Here is a 22,724-nt window from a genome sequence, read left to right on the forward strand (position 1 = left end):
ATAGTTCTCCTCTACCTGTCCCCCCCACCCAGTCACAGGTTGAAGCCCTAATCCCCAAGGAGATGGTGTTTGGAGATGAGGTCTTGAGATAATGTATTTTTATTTTTATTTATTTATTTGACAGAGAGAGAGACAGCAAGAGAGGAAACACAAGCAAGGGGAGTGGGAGGGGTAAGCAGGCTTCCCACCAAGCAGGGAGCCCCTTGCAGGGCTGGATCCAGGACCTGAGCCAAAGGCAGATGCTTAATGACTGAGCCACCCACGTGTCCCTTGAGGAGATAATTAAATGAGGTCGTAAGGGTGGGGTCCTAATACCAGAGGCCTAGTAGCCTTTTAAGAAGAGGAAGAGAGGGGCACTTGGGTGGCGCAGTCAGTTGAGTGTCCAACTCTTTCTTTTGGCTCATGTCGTGCTCTGAGTCCTGGGATGGAGCCTCCCATCCAGCTCTGTGCTCAGTGTGGAGTCTGCTTGGGATTCTCTCTCTCCCACTACTCACTCACTCTTACTCTGAAATAAAATTTAAAAAAAAAAAAAAGAGGAAGAGAGAAATCCCCACCCTTCCTGCAATCATCACATGCACCAGGGAGAAGCATGTGTGGACAGAGTAAGAAGGCAGCTGTCTACAAGCCAGAAAGAGAGTTCCCCCCAGACACTGCATTGGCTGGAACCTCTAGCATAGACTTCTAAGTCTCCAGAAAGAGCCTCCCTTCTCATGAAAAATAATCCAATCATGTAAGCCACCAGCTTCTGGTATTTCATTAGAGCAGCCTAAGTGGATGGATACATACCCAGTAGTGGAACTGCTGGGTCAGGTGGTAATCCTATGCTCGATTTTTTGAGGCCCTGCCCTACCTTTTTCCATAGTGGCTGCACGGTTTTACGTTCCTGTCAACACAGAGCTGATTTTTGACTAGAAAATGAAGGGGGGTGGGGATAGGGAAGGGTGCCTGAGATGGGGAGAGACCATTGAGGAGCAGTGTGCGGGGCTGCTTCAGAGACGGGAGACACGGGTACGCGACAAGCCTGAAGCAGCGGGCAGGAGGCGGGGCCTTTTGTAGAAGAAACCATTTGAGTTTGTTCTTTATGTCAAAATCCGTGAAGAATCCTGAGGGTTTGGAGATGGTGGGGGTGAGGTAGGGAGGGTTGGCAGTATCAGAAGTCCTGACAGGAATGCAGAGGATGCCAAGATATGGTAAGACTGGAAGAGGAATTCAGGAAAGAAGGGACCAGGGCCAATAAGATAGGACTGGGAATGGAGCGAGGCGCCAGAAGGACGTGGAGGACGCTATGCTATAAAGCTTAGAGGCAGTGAGGCTGGGAATGAGGATGACTTCCTTGGGTGGCCCCATGATTCCCCTGACGTTCATGCCCCAAGTGCAGGCAGGAGACCCGGGACTTGCGTCTGGGTGGCACAATATGGCAAAGCTGAAGTGGTTCCACAGACACAATCAAGCTCCCTGAGCAGCTCATTTTGAGTTTATCCAAAGGGAGAGAATCCTGAGAGGCATGACTGAGGCAGGTATAAACTCTTAAAAGAAGGGCTGAGCCCTCCCTAAGGTGAGACACAACCCCTAGGGGCTTGATGGCAAGAGTAGTCATGTTGGAGAAACGCACATGGTGGAGGTGGGCAGCCTCCAGCCAACAGCCAGTGAGAAGCAGTCAGGACAGAAGGAAATGGAGTTCTGCCCGCAACCTGAGGAGGATTGGATGCGGCTCCTTCCCCAACTGAGCCTCCAGAGGAGCAAGTAGCCTGTCTGCACTTTGGCTGCGGCCTTGTCAGACCCTGAGCAGGACACCCAGCTCAGCCACGTCCAGACCCCTGGCCCAGAAAACCGTGAGTTGATCAAGGGGTGTTGCCTTAAGGTGTTTAGGTAGTGGTGATTTGTTCTGGAATGAAGGAAACCGAGTGCCAGTTCCAAGGTTCCTTGGGGTGCCACCCTAGGAAACAGCTGGGAAGCAGGAGGGGGCGGGGAGGGCTGCAGCCGGTGTCGGCGGGGGACTTTAGGCCCGGCGTGGTACGACCACTCTGCATGGCCCTGGATTTACTACCTACAGCAGTAAAACTGTTAAATGACCACACATAAGGGAGTCAGTCCCCCCTTGAGAGAGGCAGGCAAGCCAACCCATGTTTAGCGGCATATTGTCCCCGTTCTTCCTCGCCAGGCCTGCGCGGACAATCCCTAATCAGAAAGCATGTGATTTTGGCTTTGCAAATTACAGAAGCTGTGGGCCCTTCATCAAGGGCTTTCTTCCCTTGGTTCCTGCCAGCTGGGTGGGAGCAAGTACCACGACGCCTACTGAATTTTATGTATTTGGCGGAGAGGAAGGAGCCTTGAGCCTCATGACATTTCTGAACTCGTCCTCCATGACATCCGCCCGGAAGAGAAGGCAAGAAATAGGGCAAGACGCATTTTTCATTAGTGAGAGAAGTTTTATTGGGGTGGATGCAAGCCTTGCAGAACGAAAACATTGTTTCCACATTCTCTACAGACAGGGGCAGCCTTGGATCCCTCCTTAAAGGGAAGTCAGAATGCAGAACTTGGACGGGTGACTTGTGGAAATCGAAAACGTCCTAGCGAGAACCACCGAACCTCAGAGTTTTCAAGACTCTTGTCCTTTTCTTAAGGGTCATTTTCTAACACAGTGATCCGCTGTCATCCTTTGATCTTTGTGGAAGAGCGAGCAGTCGTCCTTCCCGAATGACACAGCAGAAAAGAACCCATGTATTTTTCTTTAAAAGTTTGTGAAGATGTTTAGTCATTCAAAAGAATTTAAAGTACGCCTCGAGTACCTCTCCACAGAACTCCATGAGCCTGTAACAGTGGTGCTTTTAAAAAAGCCAACTTGTTAAAGAGGAACGGGTGGCATCAGCTTTTGTAGGGAGCACTTGTGACCCTGTTGAATTCTACAAGGCTTTTCCTCCTCTGGGGGGTGGGGGAGGGGCAGGGGAAAGCACTCACGACAGGAGAAACTATATTAACTTTCAAAAACTTGAAGAACAATCACGGATCAAACCACATGCTTTAGGTGACGAAGTGTTTTTTTGCAGCTAAGAAGAGAGCCCCCAAACACATTTCATTTCAAGCAGGGCGAACAAACCAAGAGTGAATTAACATCTATTATGCTCCAAAAAGGACACACTATCCTCTTTGCCAGTCCTTTTTCGGGGCTTCACATTACTTGTGAAAAATAGGGCCCCGGCCAATGACTGTCCCGAAGGGCCATTTCATCTCCGCGCCCTCATCTGAAACCCTAATCAACGCTAACTGCACAATTCAATCATCGTTCCTTTTCAAGAGGTTGTTCTGGGAAATGACGGAGATCGGGAGCATCAAAACTTCAATTTCACTAATCACGGTGGGGCAACGCTGCACTTGGACTGAACTTGGGAGAGCGGCCACAAGAAGCAGCTAAGAACCGTCACTGCTTATTTGTGGGGCTGTAGTCATTTTACACAAACATTCCCCTCTCCACAAGAGGCTGAGGGGGTCTCTCCTCTCCTTTCCTGTAGAGGACTGTGTGCCTTTTCGAATCAAATCCCAGCTGCCAACAAGCTTGAGTTCTCATAACTGTGTGTTTGTTCAGCAAATATTTACAGAATGCCTATTACAGGCCAGCCACTGGTTTAGCTCACATCACGAGATCAACCATGCCCATCCTCGTAGATATTCTATTGACCCCGGACTGACAATAAGCAAAATAAACCAATATGAACACATTTTAAAAAAGTGTGCAACACTCCAACCGTGGGAGCATCTGCCCAGCCATCTCCCGACCTTGGCTCATTCTTGGAGAGGACACAGGCTTGGCTTCTACAGACGAAGCACAACCATGCAGTGAGACAGCCCAGGCAGCTGGAAGTTTCTAGCGTTTTCACAGCACAATATAGGACAAAGCACTGTCCGAGTGTTAGGCTCACCGGCTCTTCATGCTGGAGAGACAGAACAGGGTCAGTGGCAGCGGCCCTCACCCCCGCACCCCACTGTCATCCACATGCCCTCTTAACTGGCTCTTCACCCGGATTCTGAACAATGAGACCCACTCCTCAGAGGGTACAGCCCACTCAGAAGTGTGCAAACACGATTTCGCTAGGTGGACACAGAGCAGACGTTGCTGGAAGCAGCTCTCTGGGAGGCCAAAGGGGCCTCTGCTGTGCACTGGGTGGACTGGTCTCCAGCCCCTCACCGTGTGCACACCTGAGGACAGCCCCTGGAGGTGCATTTAGTGTTGTGTGCGCATCACAAGAGAGGGTCTGTGCCTTTTGGGGTTTGTCACTTCCCGGAAGTTTGCAGAAGGTCTACACTGTAAGTCTCTGCCTGTCCTGGGGGAAAAGCAAACAGGTGGCTGGATGCTGCTCCCAGGATGATCGGTTCCAGCCCCAGCTGGTGCCTTTCTAGGAAGATGAGAGCTGGAAATGAAGTCAGTAGCCCTGGGGTACCCAGTTAGGATCCGTCGGTCCCTCTGTAGAAAGCAAGGAATGACTCTTTACCCTCTGGAAAGGGAACCCTCAGAAGTCGTTCTTTAAGCCAGCAACTCCCAGGGGATGGAAGAGTTCACTTTCCTGGTAACGCTTTTCCTTGCGCCGGACTGTAGGACGGGCATCCACCTTGGCCTCTTAGCTCTACAGAGTCATTCATGGGTAACTCCATGGCCGCCGCAGGCTTGACCTCCCCTCTCCCCTGCAGAAGGCCAGTGGAGAAGGGCCACTGGTAACGAGCAGAAGGCCAGTGGAGCTCTTCCTGTGCAAAACCACTCTGTTAGTGTTCTGTCCCAGCTTCACACCACAGGACCAGTGGCTGAAGAGCCTCTGGGAAAAACCAGAACTGGACTCTCAAGACCACCAGCTCCAGGAGACAGGAAAACAAGATGGCGTCTCCCGAGAACAGACAGCTGCTGGGAGCTTTCTGGAAGGGCCTTTACTGTGGCTACTCCTTTGTACCTGCCTCTGCCTTTGCTGCTTTTGACTAGGCTCTAAACTCCTCAAATATGGGGAACGGCCTTATTTGTCCTGTCCAACAGTCAGGGATGAGCATGACGAGCCTGGGACATCAGGACCTTGGGGGCTCAGCGTGTCGCAACAGGGACAAGGAAGAGCAGGCAAGGACTCCAGACCCACCAACCATGACAAAAGGGTTACATGGCACAGGACTTAGAGAATTGCTGGTTTCCTGAAAAAAAAAAAAAAAAAAAAAAGGATCTATTTTACCACTTCAAAAATACAAATTAGGGGCTGTCTATAGAGGAGATGAAGCGAGATGAAGCTTTTGGGGGGAAAAGAAGTACCTCCTAGAAAAATAGCTCAGAAATCTTTTCAAATTATAAAAAGAAGCCAGTGTGGGGAGCTGTGACGGAGCACTTGGACACGGTGATAGAAAAATGAAGGAAAGAGGAGTATTTAGGTCCCTGCGATTTCTAAGTCACACGAACTCAAAGGTAATAAATAGCACATAATAATTTAAAGCATGAATGCATCCTTGAGACTCGCCGTCAGCTTTCCATCTCAGACCCCATCACAGAAGTGCAACTAAAATCCACTTCAGTGAATATTCTGAAGAGAGTAGAATATTCTCAGAATATTCTGAGTAGCTTATGTAACTTTTGTTTTTCAAACACTAATTAGATTAAGTAAACAACTCTTCTTAGGAGCCAAATGTAAACTTTGAGGTTCCTGAGGATTACTCACTTTAGTAATGTGTTAATTTCCTAAGAATAAAAATAGGGAGATCCACAAACGGAATTTTAAAGGGTTCTGTATAAAATGTAAACATTGTTTGGATCTATTTACATGGTTAGAACTGGGACAGGTTTTAATATACTCTGAATTGGCCTTCATGTGTATGAATTGATGCTTGGGTGTGATACAGCTGTCTGTAACATTTATTCTTTCTCCATCAATGCTAGAACATCCTTCCCAAATGGCCTCCGTTCTGACATCACAGGATTCTACATTAAAATGGATTTTTAAAAGATGTGCTTAAAATATAGATAAAATAAACCACAAAGCTGGTCTGGTTCCAAGCACACCATATGGCCAATATCATTTATAAGTTCTGACTGTAATAAGCGAAATGTCCCTTTTTTTTTTTTTTTTTTAAGCATTCTGTGTTCTGTTCATTTGTTTACCATCCTGTTTCGAGTCTTTTGATAACAGAGGAAGGACCTGCACAGAACCCCTTGGAAAATGGATTGAAATAACCTGTTCTGTCTGCCCAGATCTCCCCACCAGGCTCTGTGACAAGCATCCTCTCCCATACAGAAGTCACAGTTCAACGTCCTCTGGACTCTGCCTGGCTCACCACGTTTCCAGGGTGGAGTGCCATGATTTCGGTTTGCCGTGGCCGACGAGCAGTGGTGTGCATAGAGCCCTGGGGGACAGGAACCCATGCCAGCACTGTCCCCAGAAGAGGACACCGCCAATAGCAAGTCTGCGGCTGGCCGGTGAGTGTTTCCTCTCGTGCAGTGGTCGTTAGGGGCACAGAGGAGGTTCCCAGTAAAGCTGTATCCTGACAGGTCTTATCATTATTTCATGTAGCAAATCCAAAAAGCCTCCCAAAGTCCTTGCTGGTACTGAGTCTTACTGCACATCTTTCCAGAAAGGGGCTTCTTTGAGGCACAAACAGGGCTCTGCGTCTTGCTCTGAATGAGCCTTCCCACCTTCCGGGTGAGGGACTCACACGTACACTTGCTGGGGCTGGCTCACCCCCATGGTGCTGCTCATCGGAAGTTCATGAACCATGCTCCTACAGCGTTCTGGGGGCCGTCATTTTCCTTAGGGACTCAGTAAGGCACACTCAGAAGGACCAGCGGGGAACCTGACAGCCGATACAAATTCCATGTCGCAGAGGGCCACAGACCTCAAGGTAAAGGGGAAAAAAAATCAGCAAGAAGAATCGAGAAGTCTTTGCCGAGCATTCGTCTCTCCGTTATTTACTTTAATATCACTGGGTGAGCTCGAATCTGTAAAAACAGAAAACATTTATGACAAAAAGCAAGAACCAACAGCATGAACTACCTTTTCTTCTATCAATCCCGTGTTCTTTGCCTTACAAGGTTTTGCTTCTAAGCCACATTTCAGGGAACAGTGAAGTTAGGTCAGGGCTCCGGTTAAATCAACGAACTCTGTATCTTTTGAGAGAGATGGAAGACAACGGGCTGAGGCCCAGAAGTCTGGGGACAAAGCCAGCAGCACAGGACAAGCATATGCGAGAAGGACAGCACGGATGGATGCCTGGGGCAGAGACTGTGAGAGCATGACCAAGAAGCAAGGACAGTCTGGAGAAAGCACACTTTCCTCTGGAGATTTGGGGTGGCATCGATTCTTTCCCTCTGTCTCCTAGTATTAAGGCACCCCAAGAGCTCCCCCTACCTTTGAGCTCCGTCATCGGGTCCCCCGGCTCCTCTGTCGTCATCTCCATGGGCTCCGGTTTCTTGCCATCCATGACATCCATCTTGATCATGCCAAGGTTGGTCAGGAGGACCATCGGGTCGATGCCCTGGCCACTGCTTTTAATATTCTCCAGGACCTTCAGACACCTGTAGGACTTGAGCTCGCTTACGTTCTCCTCCAAGAAGAGGTTGTAGAGACTCAGGTCGTTGTACGCCTCCGACTTGAAATGCAGGACATCGAAGGTGGGCAGAATCTCATACACCCTGAGAACATCCGTCTTCTGCCGGAATGGAACGAAGAGCGTGTAGATGACCACGGGGGCCAGTAGCATGTAAACCACGAGGTTGATGAGGCTGAGCAGCTGGAAGACGCCGACGGCGATGAGCTTGCACTGAAAGCGGTCGGGGATGGTGCTGTCGTTCCTCAGGATCCCAGACTTGATGCTACAGACAAACTCATCGGACAGCGACGAAAGGCTGATGTAATAGCCCAGGTAGGCGCTCGCGGACAGGACAATGGTGAGTGTCAGCAACCGGCAGCTGACGTACTTGATGGTCAAGTTCCTACAGCTCCTCTTTGTCCTCAGGTACTGCTCCACAATCGGGTACTTGAAGTGGCGCTCAGAGATCTCCCACAGGCTGCAAACAGTAACAACGAAGGAATAAAAAAAAAAAAAAAAAATGAAGCCTTCGCGAAGAGCAGATATCGAAGATGTAAACATGCAGGACAGTATCGCGCTAAAAACCTCGAACCCCTTTCCTCCCTCCCTGCTTCACCTATAACTTCGCTGGCGGATCAGGGAATATAATCAGGTCCAAGTAAGAAGACAAGCTACCAAGAACTCTCTCCCCCTTCGTGTTTTAAAGAAGGTCTGGTTAAACAGGTTCCATTTGTAAATTCTTAAAATGCCCAGCATCTGGTGAACACTCCACATGGACCGTTCTTATTCTAGTGTTTCTAAATCTGATTTAGATCTTCTCTGGTGTGCACAATGAAATAGACCTTCCCGCCCAGGCGAGGCTGTCCCACGGACAGCTCCATGGGTGCAGGGTTCAGATTCGGCCCGCCGGCCTGGGTGGGGTCCCAGCTCTCTCGCAGAGAGAGAAGCCAGTGTTTTTTATTTGTTAGTTGTAATGATGTTCTGAGGGTTGAGATAATGTACCCAGAGAAAACACAGTCTCTGGGATAGATAAAGTATTTTAAAAATGAGAGCTATTAATACAATTACCCTTATTGACAACAGCAACCAGAGGAAGAATGTGAAGAGACCAGGTGCTGCCTGCTCGTTCTCCCACTTCTCTCTCTCTGGTTCTCTAAGCTCAGCGGCCCCATAATCCTCCTCGCTTCTCCACTGGCACCAGTGAGTAGCTAGTGCCATCCTGTTACCCACGCCTTTCAGAACATGAGACGGCGGCATTCCCCTCAACAAGGGAAGGCGTCTGGATGTGAGGACAGGTGCTGGCGTGGGGAGGTGGGATGAGTGGGGGCCAGCAAGCCTTCCTGGCTCCCACAGTGTGTCTGCAAGTGGATGACAACCCCCCCCCCCACAACCCCATCTACTACAGTGGGAACCCTCAGCCCAGATGGGCAGGAGAAGAACTGAGACCTCATACTCCAAAGCCCACCAAGATACTTGCTGGGGGCTGAGTTACCTTTGCCCCATGTTTTCCTGAGGGCCTGGAACTGGGCTGGTACCGTCCCTCACGTCCTGACCACACATGCTCTTTGCAGCTTGAATTGCGCGGTTGTAAACTTTGTCAAGTTCTTCCATGATGAACTTCAAATCTGAGCAAAGATGAGGGGCAGCTGTAAAACGCCAGAACAGGGAGGGCAGGTACAGGAGGATAGCCACCAGCAGCAGGATGTAGGGGAAAAACTGAAAAACAAGAGAGCCTGTCAGGGGACCCGCAGAGCCCTCACTTCTGGAACCTAAGGGTGCAAGTGCTGCACACCATTTTCTCCTTTGGAGACCAATGTGCATGCCCACACCAAGTACAGACGGAAATCAGGCTCATTCCCTTGTAACTATTTAAGTCTAAACTCACCTGCCCAGGTAAGTAACATCACTTTTTTAAAAAATCCCCCTTCAATAGAGTTTGAAATAACTGGCAACTACACTAATCACAGAAGGAAACAAAAAACCAAAATGACTTCCATGTCCTTTAGAGTAATCCCTTAATAAAACCCCAGTTAAGGAACAGGTAAATGTCACAGTGGCCTCTGCTGGTTTTGGGGGATTGTTTAATTTTCACTGCCATGGTTTTAGGAGGTCACTAATCTGAAAGCTCTCCCCCTCCCCAATCTGAGAAAATGATGTGGAAATGCCAACTTCGCCCAAAACGGATGAGAAAAATCGTGGCCTCAGTGATCCAGTAATCACACCATCAAACAGGGGCATAAGCAGTTAAAATTCCAAGAATGCAGGATGGACCGTCTGTGCCGGGACAGAGCTGGGAACTGCCCAACACCCTCAGTGTGCACCTGAGCCATCTCAGGTCCAGACCAGCCAATCACCATGGACCACAGCCCTGCAGAGAGCATCTGGACATGGATGTACATGAGAAAGAAACATGGGGGGAGTCTGGAGTCCAGGAAAGCAAAGAGCACCCAGGAACCAGGGCTATCGGGAAAGCCTCAGAGCAGGCAAAGGAAGACCACAAACTACAGTTAGCATGGATCCGAATTCAAGTTCGTCTTTGTGTCCTTGGGTGCTGAGGTCACTGAGCCTCTGACTCTCAGGCTCCCGATCTATGAAACGGTCATGTAAGAGATGTACATGTAACTTAAGAGATTAAGTTAATTTGTGTCAACTGTTTAGCATGCTGCCCAGCATGTAAAATGCACAACACACCAACAGAAGGGCTACCTTGGGGACACATCATACCCTTGGTCCTCACAACCACCCTGCCAAGGCCTTTACTGATTGGTTTCCCTCCACCAAGGGGAAGAAGAAGCCCAGAATGGTTTCTGGTCACAGAGCACAAAGCCAGAGCCAGGGACAGAACAGGAAGCCGGACCTTTCTGAACCCAGAGCCGTGCCTTTTCCACAATACGCCACAGATTGTTTCACTTCTCTGGAAAACTTCTCCCCGTCTTTTGGACTGGTCTCTCCCGTCTCCTCAGAGGTTTAGTGATGGCCTCGGGAGGACACAGATCTCCCAACCCACATGTCTGGGAGCAGGCAGCAGACCCAGCACTGGGCCTCTTGCCATCAAGTCAGATGTACAGAAAAGCTGCAAAGACCGTATAGGGTGTTCTCGAATGACATGCACCTGGTGTTCCCACTGTCAACACTTCACATTTCTGTGGTCCACTTGTCAAGATGAAGAAGCCATCATTAACTCAATTTCAGACTTGCACTTGGATTTCTCCAGCAGTCCCATCATTGTCTTCTTTCTGCTCAAAGATCGGTCTGTTGATTTAGTTGTCATGTCTCCCTCGTCTCCTTGGTTCTGTGATAGTTTCTCGGGTCTTTCCTTGTTTTTCATGCAGAATAGTATTTTTTCTAAAGATTTTAAGTAATCTCTACAGCCAACATAGGACTTGAACTCACAACCCCAAGATCATGAGTCACGCCCTCCACCGACAGCCTGCCAAGCAGCCCAAGAATAGTATCTTTAAATGTGTAAGGTAATACCTAAAAGTTCACCAAAGAAGTGGATAATTGAGTTACCACAACATCAAAAAACAAATTTATGTGTGTTTGACATATCGTCTGACACCAACTTGAAGAGGTAAAGGTCTCTGTACCAGAATCACAGATACCACTGACATCAGAGACTACTGCCTGCACGATACGTATTTCTCGATGTTAAATTTTAGTTAGAGATGCATTAAAAAAAAAAATTCAAGCTGTCACGTTTTCCTCTCCAGGGTCACAGCCTCTCTGACACATTCCTGGAGGCCACATAGCACCAAGGTCACCTCACCAATGCTTCCACCTCCATCTGGGGTTCTGGCCTGGGATGGGCTTTCTCCAAACCACGAACCCAGTTTGCAGGGACCCACTGCACTGTGACATGCACAACAGGCTGTGATCTGGTGAACTCTGGCCATGTCACTCACAGTTGGCTGTGGTGAGAAGCTCGTGTTCTACAGGGTGCCTATTTGCACCGTGTGCAATGGCATCGGTGCTATTCCCAGAATGGAGAGCCAAGCGTTTTCTTGGGGAGCTGCAGGGAGGTGGCTATTTCCAATTTGGGGCTGTGGGATACCTTTACAAGTCTCTTTTGTCTCAAAGTTATTTGAATTGCAGAATATTTACCTCAAGCTGTTTTTCTGGATGAAAAAGTGACTGTTCACAGTCTGTGGCACTTTTTCCAATAGGCCCGTGCGGAGCAATAATTAGTACCGATGACTAGATCGGCATAGCTCACGGTAATTGGAAAAATGAGTGTTCAAAGCTATTACACATTGGGTGTTTGCTTTCTCCTCGGATACCCTGTTACCTTGATCACCTCTGCAAGGAATGCAGCTGAATAACGCCCCATTTCTTGGTTGTCTGCACAGTTAATCCTCTTGTTTTTCATCCAAAACAAAAGTGTGACTTTCAGTGACTCAGCAACAAGGTGGAATCAAAATCAATTCAATTGAAACAGGAAATCCAAAAAAACATTAAAATCCTTTTGTCCACATACAGAACATAGGAAAATTGCCAAACTTTAGGAGTGCACCTGCTGGATGGGAATGGCTTTGCTTGTGAACTCCAGCTGCTCTAAATGAGGTCTGAGACACTTGGCATCTCTCAAAGTCATGGCTGTCATGTCAGCACTGAGCTCTTCCGTGACAGCAAAGCTTCTCAAAGCCCAGTAGAGCCAAACGGCAGCACAATTTCCAGTCTGTTTGCCTTCAAAGTTTCTTCCAAGTGTTGTTTCTGGAAGGGGTTGCAGTTCGGACAGCAGAACTTCCAGATGGAAGGAAGCCTGGAGGGGCTCTGGTACAACCTCCCTCTACATTCCAATCCCCCCCTGCCTCGTGGAAGGTGAAGATGTGTCCACTTAGGCCCGAACAGCTCCTCCCCTGAAATGTACGTGGTCACGGCTGATGGCACTAAATGCACAGGGGTAAATTCATTCCAAATCATCCGGGCTGGGGGGAACCTGGCTGGCTCAGACAGTGGAATATACCACGCTTGATCCCGGGGTTAGGAGTCTGAGCCCCATGTGGGAATGGAGATTACTTAAAAAAATAAAAGCCTCTGCCTTTGGCTCAGGTCATGATTCCAGGGTCCTGGGATCAAGCTGCGCATTGGGCTCTCTGCTCAGCGGAAAGCCTGCTTCTCTTCCTCTCTCTCTGCCTGCATCTCTGCCTACCTGTGATCTCTGTCTGTCAAATAAATAAATAAAGTCTTAAAAAAAAAAATCTTAAAACAAACAAAAAACCCATCTGGGTTGGCAGCTGGGCCAGGCAGGAATACCAGCTAGTAATTAAATGATCAAAACATTAAAGCGACAGGCACTAAATATGTTGGTCCTTAAGTACTGAGCGACGAGAAGTTTCCTTGGGAAGGTCAAGGAAGGCTTTACAAAGAGATGACACCTGAACTAGGTCTTCAAGGACAGTGAGGCAACGAGAACATACAAGAATGCCATTCATACATTAAGACTCCACTCAAATCTCCCCTTTTTTGTGGCCCTTTGGACACACTCTTTCTGCTACATAGAATTCTCTCTCCTTTTCTGCCTAGTGAATTCCTACCCATCCAGGGCACCAAAGCTACAAGCAAGCCCAGGATGAGGACACAGTAAGAGCAGAGGCTGGAAGAACGTACTGGGTTGAAGGGTGCTCCCTCCCCGGCCAAAACATACACCCAGAACCGCAGAACGTGACCTTGTTGGGAAATAGGCCAGAGCTTGCCGGTCACCACCAGAAACAAGAGGAGAGGCACACAGTTCTCTCCCTGAGCCCCCAAGAAGGAACCCGCCATGCTGACACCTTCATTTCCAACTCCTGGCCTCCAAAAATAGGAGCGAATGAATTTGTTGTGCCAAGCCATGGAGGGGGTGGTGGTGGTTTGTTACAGCGGCCGTAGGAGCTCATTTCAGGCAGAAGCAGGAACTAAATTACGGAGCCCTCGGCTTCCCACATTATAGGCGGTGGGAAGTCACCAGCGCAGAGCGTGGTGAAGACTTCCTTGAATCCTACAAGCTGTGGAGAAGGGAACCCACTGGAGAGGAGGGAGACAAGGCAGGAGGTCGCAGCGGCAGAGCGGCGGGGAGGGCTCTGCACTGGACGGAGGCAGCAGCGGTGGGGAGAGCGAGGCAAGAGCCACAGACAGCGAGAAACAGATGCTGCAGTGCCCACGTGGAAGGGATGGATGGCAAAGGGAAGAACAGAGGCTAATTCGGGGTTTCTAGCTTATGCAAGGGTGTGGGTAGTACCATTAGCTGAAGTGAAGAAACAAGAAGGAACGGATTCCCAGCAGAGGGGAGTGAGGTGGGAAGCGGACGGGAGATGAGAAATTGTGAACGTAAGACGCCCATACTCAAGAACTCACATCCTAGTGGAGAGGTGCAGTAGGCAGCTGAAAATAATGGGGGGAATCCAGCTGATCTTACGGTTCAGGACTGTGTAGCACAGAGATGGTCCGAGCCAAGAAGCGCCTGAGCTCATCCAAGGAAAATGCGCAGCAGGGGCTGAGAGGGGCAGGGAGGGATGTGGGATCCTGACGTTGAGGGTTGGGCGAAAAGAGAACCCCAGGGGTGCCTGGGTGGCTCCGTCATTAAGCGACTGCCTTCAGCTCAGGTCATGATCCCAGGGTCCTGGGATGGAGCCCTGTGTCGGGCTCCCCACTTGGAGGGGAGCCTGCTTCTCCCTCTCCCTCTGCCTACTATTCTCCACTGGTGGTCACTCTCTCTCTGGCAGTCAAATAAATAAAATCTTTTTAAAAAATAAAAACACACACAGAAGAGGTCTCCTTTTGGCCTCATGTTGTTCAGACCATAACTTACTTTAAGCATAATCCCAGATTTGGGAAGTCTCAAGTGAAGGGCTACACAGAAAGGCCAGCGCGTCCGTGAGCAGCTTACAGAGGACGGAGAAGAAAGGCGGGTTCTCCTCCCTACTCTGCACTCAAGGGAAGACACCCAGGGTAGCAGGCGTCATGACTCGGGACACTGGGGGAGGGTCCTGGCACAAGGGGAGACCTAGAGAAGAGAGGACGGTAAGGCAAGCATTTACGGGTGGAAGCAGAGAGTCCTGAAGGCAGAATTAGAACCAAGCGACGAGGAAGCAAGGCCAAACGTTCCCGAAGATCTATACGAAAATGGAACAGACTGTTTGGGAAGCAGGGAGTTAGTTCCCTTCCAGAGAGTCATCTGGGAGGGCTTTAGAATTCTCCATCAGGGGTGGGCAAAGGCTCTCCTGCGAACGGCCAGACAGTAAATGTCTGTGAGCCACAGGAGCCCTGGTGCGCATGTGAGAGCAGACGAGGGAACATGTAAAGGAACGGGCATGGCCTCGCGCCAAGAAAACTATTCGCGGGCGCCTGGGTGGCTCAGTGGGTTAAAGCCTCTGCTTTCGGCTCAGGTCATGATCCCAGGGTCCTGGGATCGAGCCCCGCATCGGGCTCTCTGCTCAGCAGGGAGCCTGCTTCCTCTCCCCTCTCTGCCTGCCTCTCTGCCTACTTGTGATCTCTATCAAATAAATTAAAAAAAAAAAAATTAAAAAAAAAAAGAAAAACTATTCACAGAAATAGCTGATGGAGGAGCAGAAGGGTTTGGTGGAAGCACATACGTCCGAGTCTGTCCACCCCATGCTCTGGATCCTTGCTTGTCTGAGCGTGGTCCACAGAGCACAACTGCAGGATCACCCTTGCCAGGAAGAACACAGGCCCCGCCAGACCTACCGGGCTGGAGCCTACATCTCCACAAGGTCCCAGATGACTAACGAGCACACACAATTTGTGAAACCCGGGGCCAGGTGAGTGGTACCCACTCGGAAGCCCAAGGCGACCAGCAGCATCAGCACCTTCTGGGAGACTTAAGAAAACCAGATTCCTGGTCCTCCGGATCCGGGATTTTCACACACCCCTGCCCCTCGGGGGTAATGCTAAGGTATGGAAACCTATGGTCTGGGAGTCTCCGTGGATCCCTCCAAACTAAGTTTCACTAAATCCACTTAAATAAAGATTTGTCCATTCTATTAATTTTATTTTCTTATTCTGCAGCTTTTTTGTTTCAGTCAAAACCTTGATTTCCTGTTTCAGAAAAGAAAAAACTTGCCTAGCCGCTGCCTACGTTAAGCTCTTGAAACAAAGAACAGAATGCTAAAAGGAAAAAAAAAAGCCCATTATCAAAGAGTCCTTGAGCACCACCTGCCGGTCCCCCTGACTGCACACACATTTCTATAAAAGCCGTTCCTTGGAGCTACTGGAAGCTGGAGTGAGTGGAGGAGGAAGAGAAAGGGAAGGGTGAAGTAGCAGCTTGGGGGGAATCACGGTATTCCTTATACTGGGTCCACAAACTCCACATGGATGTACACTTAAATATTTCAGTGGGTAATTTCTTTGGGGGGAGTTTGGGCTCCATGGGGGTAGGTCTTGTGTCGGCCCTGACTTGAGGACTGTTCCCATAAACCCTGGGCCTCCAGCGCCCTCCCCCTGGCCTTGGGCGGCTCCCAGAGAATGAAGCCTGAGCAGGCCCTAGAAGCTGCTTCATTTCCCCACCTCCCCCCAGCAACAGATGTGTACTGAGCCACTGCCACAGGCGGTGCCCTGTCTCAGGCGCCTGCCGCCGCATGAGACTTGGGAACCTGTGTTAGTTAGCAAAATTCAGTAGAATTCGGGCAAGTATGTGCTACCTCCCACGGTTGTTCCGGGAACAGCACAGGCTGCTCTGGGAACGCACAGCAGACACCAGAGTGTGGGGCAGCTCACGTTCTGCTCAGCCAGAGCCCCGTTTTCGGGATCTGCCTACCTAGAAGCAAGTAATGCAGATTGCTGTCCATGCAGTGGCCTCAGGGCCTTAGTCCTGGAGGCTTCGTGTTGACCCCACCAGGCCCTGGAAGTGACTGGACTTGGGAACAACTCTCAGTCTGGAGGTTCAGAGGAAGCTTCCAGGCAGACAGAGTAACACATTAGGAGGTGGATGGATTAGAGGTGGGGGAGCTTCTGGGGGTTGGATCTGGAGCTCCGGAAGGGCGCGGGTTGCCAATGAAGACCCGGGTGCTGATGGCAGAGGAGAGGAAGCCGAGACAGATGTCAGGTGAGATGATCCAGGGAAAGGGGCAGCATGACAATGGAAGGGGCCTAGGATAGAGGCCTGGAAGAGCCCCAACTTCTCAGTGATGGGCAAAGGAGAAGCAGTCTGCCAAGGAGACCCTGCCCCAAGAGTCCGGAGCATTTCTGCAGAATGAGGGCATGGTCTGCTGAGAGCAGTCAGGTGGGATAAGCCCCAGGAGGCAGGCATTTACGTGGCATCACAGGGCTGCTGGGGACGTGGGGAGAGCGCTCTAGATGACAGATGTGCCAAAATGAACTCGGAGTGAGGCGGCCATGGGAGTGGAGGACACGAGGAAAGGGGGGTAAGCCCTTGGGGAGCAGACAGAGGGTGGTGCGTCACAGGCATCATCTGAGAGGACAGAGCTCCCGTGGGATTCAAAGGTCTGTGGGCCACCTCCGGAGCTGTGAATGACTGAGACTGACTGGGCGCATGACATCGAGGGAGGTGGGGATGACACAGCCAGATGCCCAGAACAGCTGGGAGGTGGGCTTCTGTGTAAAGGAAGCCCAGCTAGGGTAAGGAGTGAAGCCGTGCAGAGAAGACACACACCTTCGTGCCTGTCCCAAATCAAGAGCCCCCCCCCCCCCCCGCACCACTCTGCTGCCAGAAAATCCTTTCTGTGTGGAGCTGAGGCTCACCAGGTGAGCCTGGGGGCAGCGTGCAGACTTCTGAAGCCACACTCAGCAATTAAGAGTCCACTGAATGCAGAGAGGCTGAAAGAAAACCACCGGGAAGAACTCTGGAAACTTGGGGTGGAATCCAACAGCCCTACGTCCGGGTGTATGCTTGTAAGACTGGTGGGCAGGGGCTTGCGCAGATGCCCGTCCACTCATGTCTGTGCAGCATTCCCGGCAAGAGCTGGGAGGCAGAAGCCGCCCAGGGGCCCCTGGGGGGGCGGGGAGGCGGGGACACACAAGACGTGGTCAACACACGTGATGGAGTCTGACTCAGCCTTAGAAAGGGAGGGAGTTCTGGTGACGCGACAAGACAACGTGAGAAGGGTCGTGAAAACGTTATGCAGAGTGAGATAAGCCAGACGTCAAAGGACACATCTCCTATGACTGCAGCTACAGGAGGGGCCCGGAAGAGCAGACAGCGGACAGCAGGATGGTGGGGGCTGGGAGTTTCAGTTTGGGAAGGCGAGAAGAGTCAGACCGATCTTGGCAATGGGCGTACTTCACGCCACACAGATGCACACCTGAGAATGGCTAGGAAGGTAAATTTCACGCGGTGTGTACTCTGTCACCACTAAACAAAAACACCGGAAGAGGAAATCAGCGTGGAAACAAAGCAGCTAGAATCGTGCAGTCTGGACCGGCCAATACCACCATATGGATGTGCACATCTGCCCTCGCTTTTGGCTCTCCTCCCGCCTGGCTGCAGCCCTAGCTTCTGCAACAACCTGCATCAGTCCTCAGGGCTGCTCTGACCAGGGCCCACATGCCAGGCAGTTTCAACAATGCTTTCCCTCTGAGTTCGGGTGGCTGCATGTCTAAAACCAAGATGTGGGCAGGTCCGGGTTCCCGCCAGTGCCACAAGCAGAGGACCCTTTTGGCCTCGTGCACGGTGTGGCCCAGATGTTTTGCTTGAGCCTCTGTGTCACATGCCGTCTTGTCCCCAGCATCTCAGATCTCCTCCCTCTGTGTCTGCAAACAGATTTCTCTCTGTTATGACGGCACCAGTCACAGAGGACAGTCACCTGTCCCAACTCTGGGAGGACCTCACCTTAACTAATTCCACTTGCAAGAATCCTGTTCCCACAAAAGGTCCCATTTGGGGGATACAGGTGTTAGGACATCAATACATCTTTTAAGGGATATAATTCAACACACAACACCACCCAAATGAAGATGTGGAATTCTTGGACATTGGCTATTTTTTTTATCGACTCCTGAAATTACACGTGAAAACCTGGACAAGGATTTGAGGCTCCGGATGAAGTTAGCTGCCTCTGGAGAAGATTTATTTTTGCTGCTGGCTGGTGGACAGACTAGAGGCATTGATGATCCTCCTAGCTCCTCATCCCATCAGTACTGAAATGGTTCAAATCAGGACTCTAGTCCCCATGAGGGCTGGTCTAATTCAAGATCATCCCTTACTCCCCAGGTACGGACTTTGGAGCCTGAGGCGTTGGTCCAGGGTCCTTCCAACGTGGCTGGTCCCACCTCTAATTTCTGCCCCCAGCCCTGTGAATCTGGAAAGATCTCTCTGCCAAACTTCCATCCAAATAAGCTGGAATATCACCACCAGAAAGAGAGCTGCTCAGCCTCTCACTGGCCCTGGAGACAGAGGGCTTGGCTGCCCCCACTGCTATACATGGTTTCTGCCTCTCTATTGCAGGGGCAGGGGACAGCCGGGGACCCGACTCTAGTCTTAGAGCTGGCAACTAGTCCTGAGTCCCCGGCTTGCTCTCTCCAGGTGCCCTTCACCTTATACTGCAGCAAAATCCTTGAGTTTCTTCCTGCTCTAAAAGTTTCAGTTTCTACCTCCCCTGCCAGCACTTACACCAGACAAGCCAGATTATACATTCTTCTGTGGCTCCATTAATGCCCAGCCCAGTGACAAATTACAACCTCCCTTCTCCCAAGAGCATCACAACAAAGGGACCTAAGCCATAACTGCATGGATTTTGACTTGCTAACAAGGGTGTTCAGCTTCTGGAACTATGCCCATTCATGTCGTTATTGGTTGGCCTGGCTACTACACATGCAAAGTTGACGGGGACCCAATGGATGCCAAGGCTAAAAGTCAAGGAGAAAAGCCCAACCCCAGAGAAGAAAGAAGTCATTGTCGGGCATCACTGTGCCTGAGAGCATGCAAGAAATAAACAGGGGAAGAGGCCTGAGTCATAGTAAAAGACTTAAACAGCTCATTTTTAGAAAGAAGGATGCTGTGTGTTCAACAATAGGTCAAGGCTGGAGAGAGTCAAACGTCAGCCTTTGGCTTTTCAGAAAGTAAAACAGCATGCTTTCCTCAATGGAGGAGAAGAGCAGAAGAAACACACATCTTCTATTTGTTTTCACAATGGACAAAAGACCAGCGACTGAAAATAATGACAGGCAGACGCATGATACTACTTCTGTATGCACAGAGAAGACCTAATGCAGCCACTCCCTTACACAGAGAATGTTCTCCTGCACAAACCCACAGACTCCGGCTCAAGTTCCTCATGGCCCATCCTCCGTGCACCCGTCTCCCCATCTCCACCGCTCCCCCAACACGGAGCTCACGGAGCTCCTAACTGTCTGTACCTCTTCTCTGCAGGATGCCGTGTCTCCCATGTAGTGCGCCTCCCTGTCCTTGCAGTATCTGGACCCATCAGAGACAGAGCAATCTGTCCCGAAGGCTGTGTGGCAGCCAACACCTCCGGAGGGAGTCCTCACCAGGCTTCCCGACGTTCCAGCAGAACACACTGGCTGTACATCAGCCCTTACTTTTGCCAGGAGACCCTGTTAGCAGTGAAAAGGCACCCAAACAGGTGCGAGTGCTAGCTCTGCCCCGCCTAACACTGCCCACCCAGGCTCCACTGGGAGCCTACTCTGCATCAGACACCACTGGGCAGTAAGGATAGAAAGGGGACTAAGACATAAAAGGTGTCCCCGGGACAGAGCTAAAATCAAAGAGTGCTCCTATGTCCTCAGCTGCTAGCAAGGGTGCTGGACCAGGTCATCTCCGAGGTCTCTCTTGACTTGAACGCACTCTAGCTGTCTGATCCGTGGGATGGAGCTACGGGCTGGCCCCAGTCTGTGTGTGGCCGTGGACAAGCGTGGCCTCTCGGGGCCCCGTTCCCACATCCACAGAGCAAACAGGTGAGACTCCCACATATCCACAGTTACCTTATGCAGCCACAGCGGAAGGCGTCCGGAATCACCTTGCAGGGAGCCCTGCTGAACAGCAGCCCAGCAGTAGGAATCCACAAAGGCAGCCTGCCGCCAGGAGAAGGAGCTTGGGGAGAAACAGCTTATCTGGGTACCTGAGAAGCAAAAACAGATGGTGCCAAATAAACGTGAGTGCAGGGTCTGGACCCGCCCCTCCAGCCCCAGGCCTCCCTCCCGTGTTAGTGGAGTCATGCGGCGCCATGCCAGGCAAAGATCACAATGAAAACCCAGCGCCAAGGTTTGCACTTGGGCTGAGTATCTGAGAGATTTTCGGCCAACACAGGTGGTGAGGGCAGCTTGGGCTCTGCTGGGGAAGGCTCTGGAAAGAAGTGAAACCACCATATAAAAGAGAAAAAATGGCCGGGAAAAGAACCAGGGCCCAAAGCGTTGCAGGGAGACATGTACAGGACTGCTTGAATGCAGGTGAGGACTGAGAGAAGAGAGGGGTGATGGGGCAGGGGGAGCGGGAGGAGGAGGAGGAGGGTCGGTCAGAAAATGGGACTAGCGGAGGAGTCCTTCAGAACACAGAAGTCAGGGCCTCGCGCCTGACGAAGGGAAGGCCAGAGGAAAGTCTGGTGATGGGCCACTGGAGGGCAAATCAGCAGTTTTCTGTCTCCTCCAAGGCAAACAGCGGCACAGGCGAAAGCACAGCCCGAGTGGGAGTGCGCAGCCCCGCAGACAGGGGACGGGTGCGGGGTGGGCGGAGGGAGATGTGGTGGAGCAGGTGCGCACGGCAGGTGCAGGGACCCACGACTCAGGCCCAGAGCAGCTGCACCACCTTCCACTCCCCGCGTGGACAGAGAGATGCCACGTGCTTGGGCTCTGCTGCTGGTTCTATTCAAACCCAGTCCTGCCAATCACAGCTGGGTGGCCTCGGGTCACTTCACCTTCCCAAGCCACGGCTCTCCAAATGGACGCTGGCCTTGATGCCTGCGTTCTCCGTAGGCAGCCTGGTTCCCAGGAGTTGCTCAGTAAGCATTAGTTCTTCTGTACGAAATAACTAGCAAGTGCTGTTACTGCTTGAAAAGTAGGGGGCTGCCCACCTGAGACACAGGGGAAAGGGACGGTAGGAAGGCACCTGGGTGGACTTCCCTTGTCTCTGGGACAGAAAAACACCCAAAGAGTCACCTCCCTCTGTGGACGGGGAGGACTTTATACTTGTGGCAGGAGAGGGCAGTAAGTGGGGGAGGGGCGCTGTTGTCTAGGGAGCAGAGTCTGATGGTGGAGGAAGTACAATGGACCCAGAGCAGTCCCCCTTCATCGGGGACTTCTGTGCCTGGAGACATTAAGAAAGGACTTCTTAGGGGGCATTTGGGTGGCTCAGTTGTTCAGTGTCTGCTTTCAGCTCAGTTCATGATCCTGGTCCTGGGATTCAGCCCCATATCCAGCTGGCTCCCTGCTCTGTGGGAAGCCTGCTTTCTCCTCTCCCACTCCCCCTGCTCGTGTTCCCTCTCTGTCAAATAAATAAATAAAATATTTAAAAAAGAAAGGAAAAGAAAAGACTTCTTGGCAAGAGCCCTTAGGGGAGATGGCTGTGAAAACTCACACACTATTCGAAAGTGTCTGACAATCGGGTATGTTCTTGCCAGCCTGGAATGGCTTAGACATGAGTTGGGGGTAGGTCCTGGATGTCCAGGATCTTTCAATTCTCATATCCCATTGAACTTGAGTTCTTGCATTCTATAAAAATAGACTAGCCGGAACAGCGCAGAGCCATGGGGCTGACTTCACAAAGCTCTTGTGTTAGCATGACTTTGCTAAATGCTGCCCACGCAGTCCTACCCACCAAGGCTGACCGAGCCCAGTGGCAGACACACGGGAGGCAGCCCCAGGGTTATAAATGGATGGGCAGCTGGCCCAGAGAAGAGTGTCCAAATGCTTGCTCATGAAAATGGGCCGTGTTGGCAGGAGTTCAGGAAGATCTGTCCGCCCCGTGTATCCATGAGGTACAGTCCTCACCATGCGCATAGCCAACACGTCATAACATTCTTTCTACAAGACAGTGTGCAGCAAGTCCTGTCTTGAGACTTCCCAAACCTATCCCTATGTGCTGGCAGAAAACGGCAAAGCATAAATAACTGAACTGTTTATACCAAAGCTTTTGCAAAAGAGGAAGAAAGAAAACATAACTGTGTCTATAGAGAGACAGAAATTACGGCGGCGCTGAGCTCAAAAGTAAATGCTCTTCGTCTGCAACGGAAGGTCAGAAGAAAAGATGACAGACAGCCAATATTCACGGG

At 50.8% G+C, this 22,724-nt stretch overlaps 1 protein-coding gene across 2 annotated transcripts in view; it reads right to left on the reverse strand.

Moving 5' to 3' along the window:
* Positions 1-2,408: 2,408 nt before the first annotated feature.
* PANX1 (pannexin 1) overlaps positions 2,409-22,724 on the reverse strand; it is a 44,509-nt gene continuing 24,193 nt past the window's right edge. The window contains exons 2-6 of one of the 2 annotated variants that reach the window (XR_001179813.2): positions 20,443-20,579; positions 9,038-9,261; positions 7,365-8,023; positions 6,295-6,955; positions 2,409-5,166 (exon numbers count right to left, since the gene is read on the reverse strand). Coding sequence is in view for 1 of the 2 variants with exons in the window: in XM_013057284.2 (XP_012912738.1) it covers positions 6,876-6,955; positions 7,365-8,023; positions 9,038-9,261; positions 20,443-20,579 (1,100 nt within the window). In the remaining variant the exon portion in view is untranslated. Of the gene's footprint in view, positions 5,167-6,051; positions 6,956-7,364; positions 8,024-9,037; positions 9,262-20,442; positions 20,580-22,724 lie in introns of those variants that run through there. The other variant, XM_013057284.2, reaches the window with a different exon arrangement.

Source organism: Mustela putorius, unplaced genomic scaffold (assembly GCF_011764305.1).
Source record: "Mustela putorius furo isolate JIRA1106 unplaced genomic scaffold, ASM1176430v1.1 tig00001069_pilon_pilon_pilon, whole genome shotgun sequence".
NCBI classification, from domain to species: domain Eukaryota; kingdom Metazoa; phylum Chordata; class Mammalia; order Carnivora; family Mustelidae; genus Mustela; species Mustela putorius.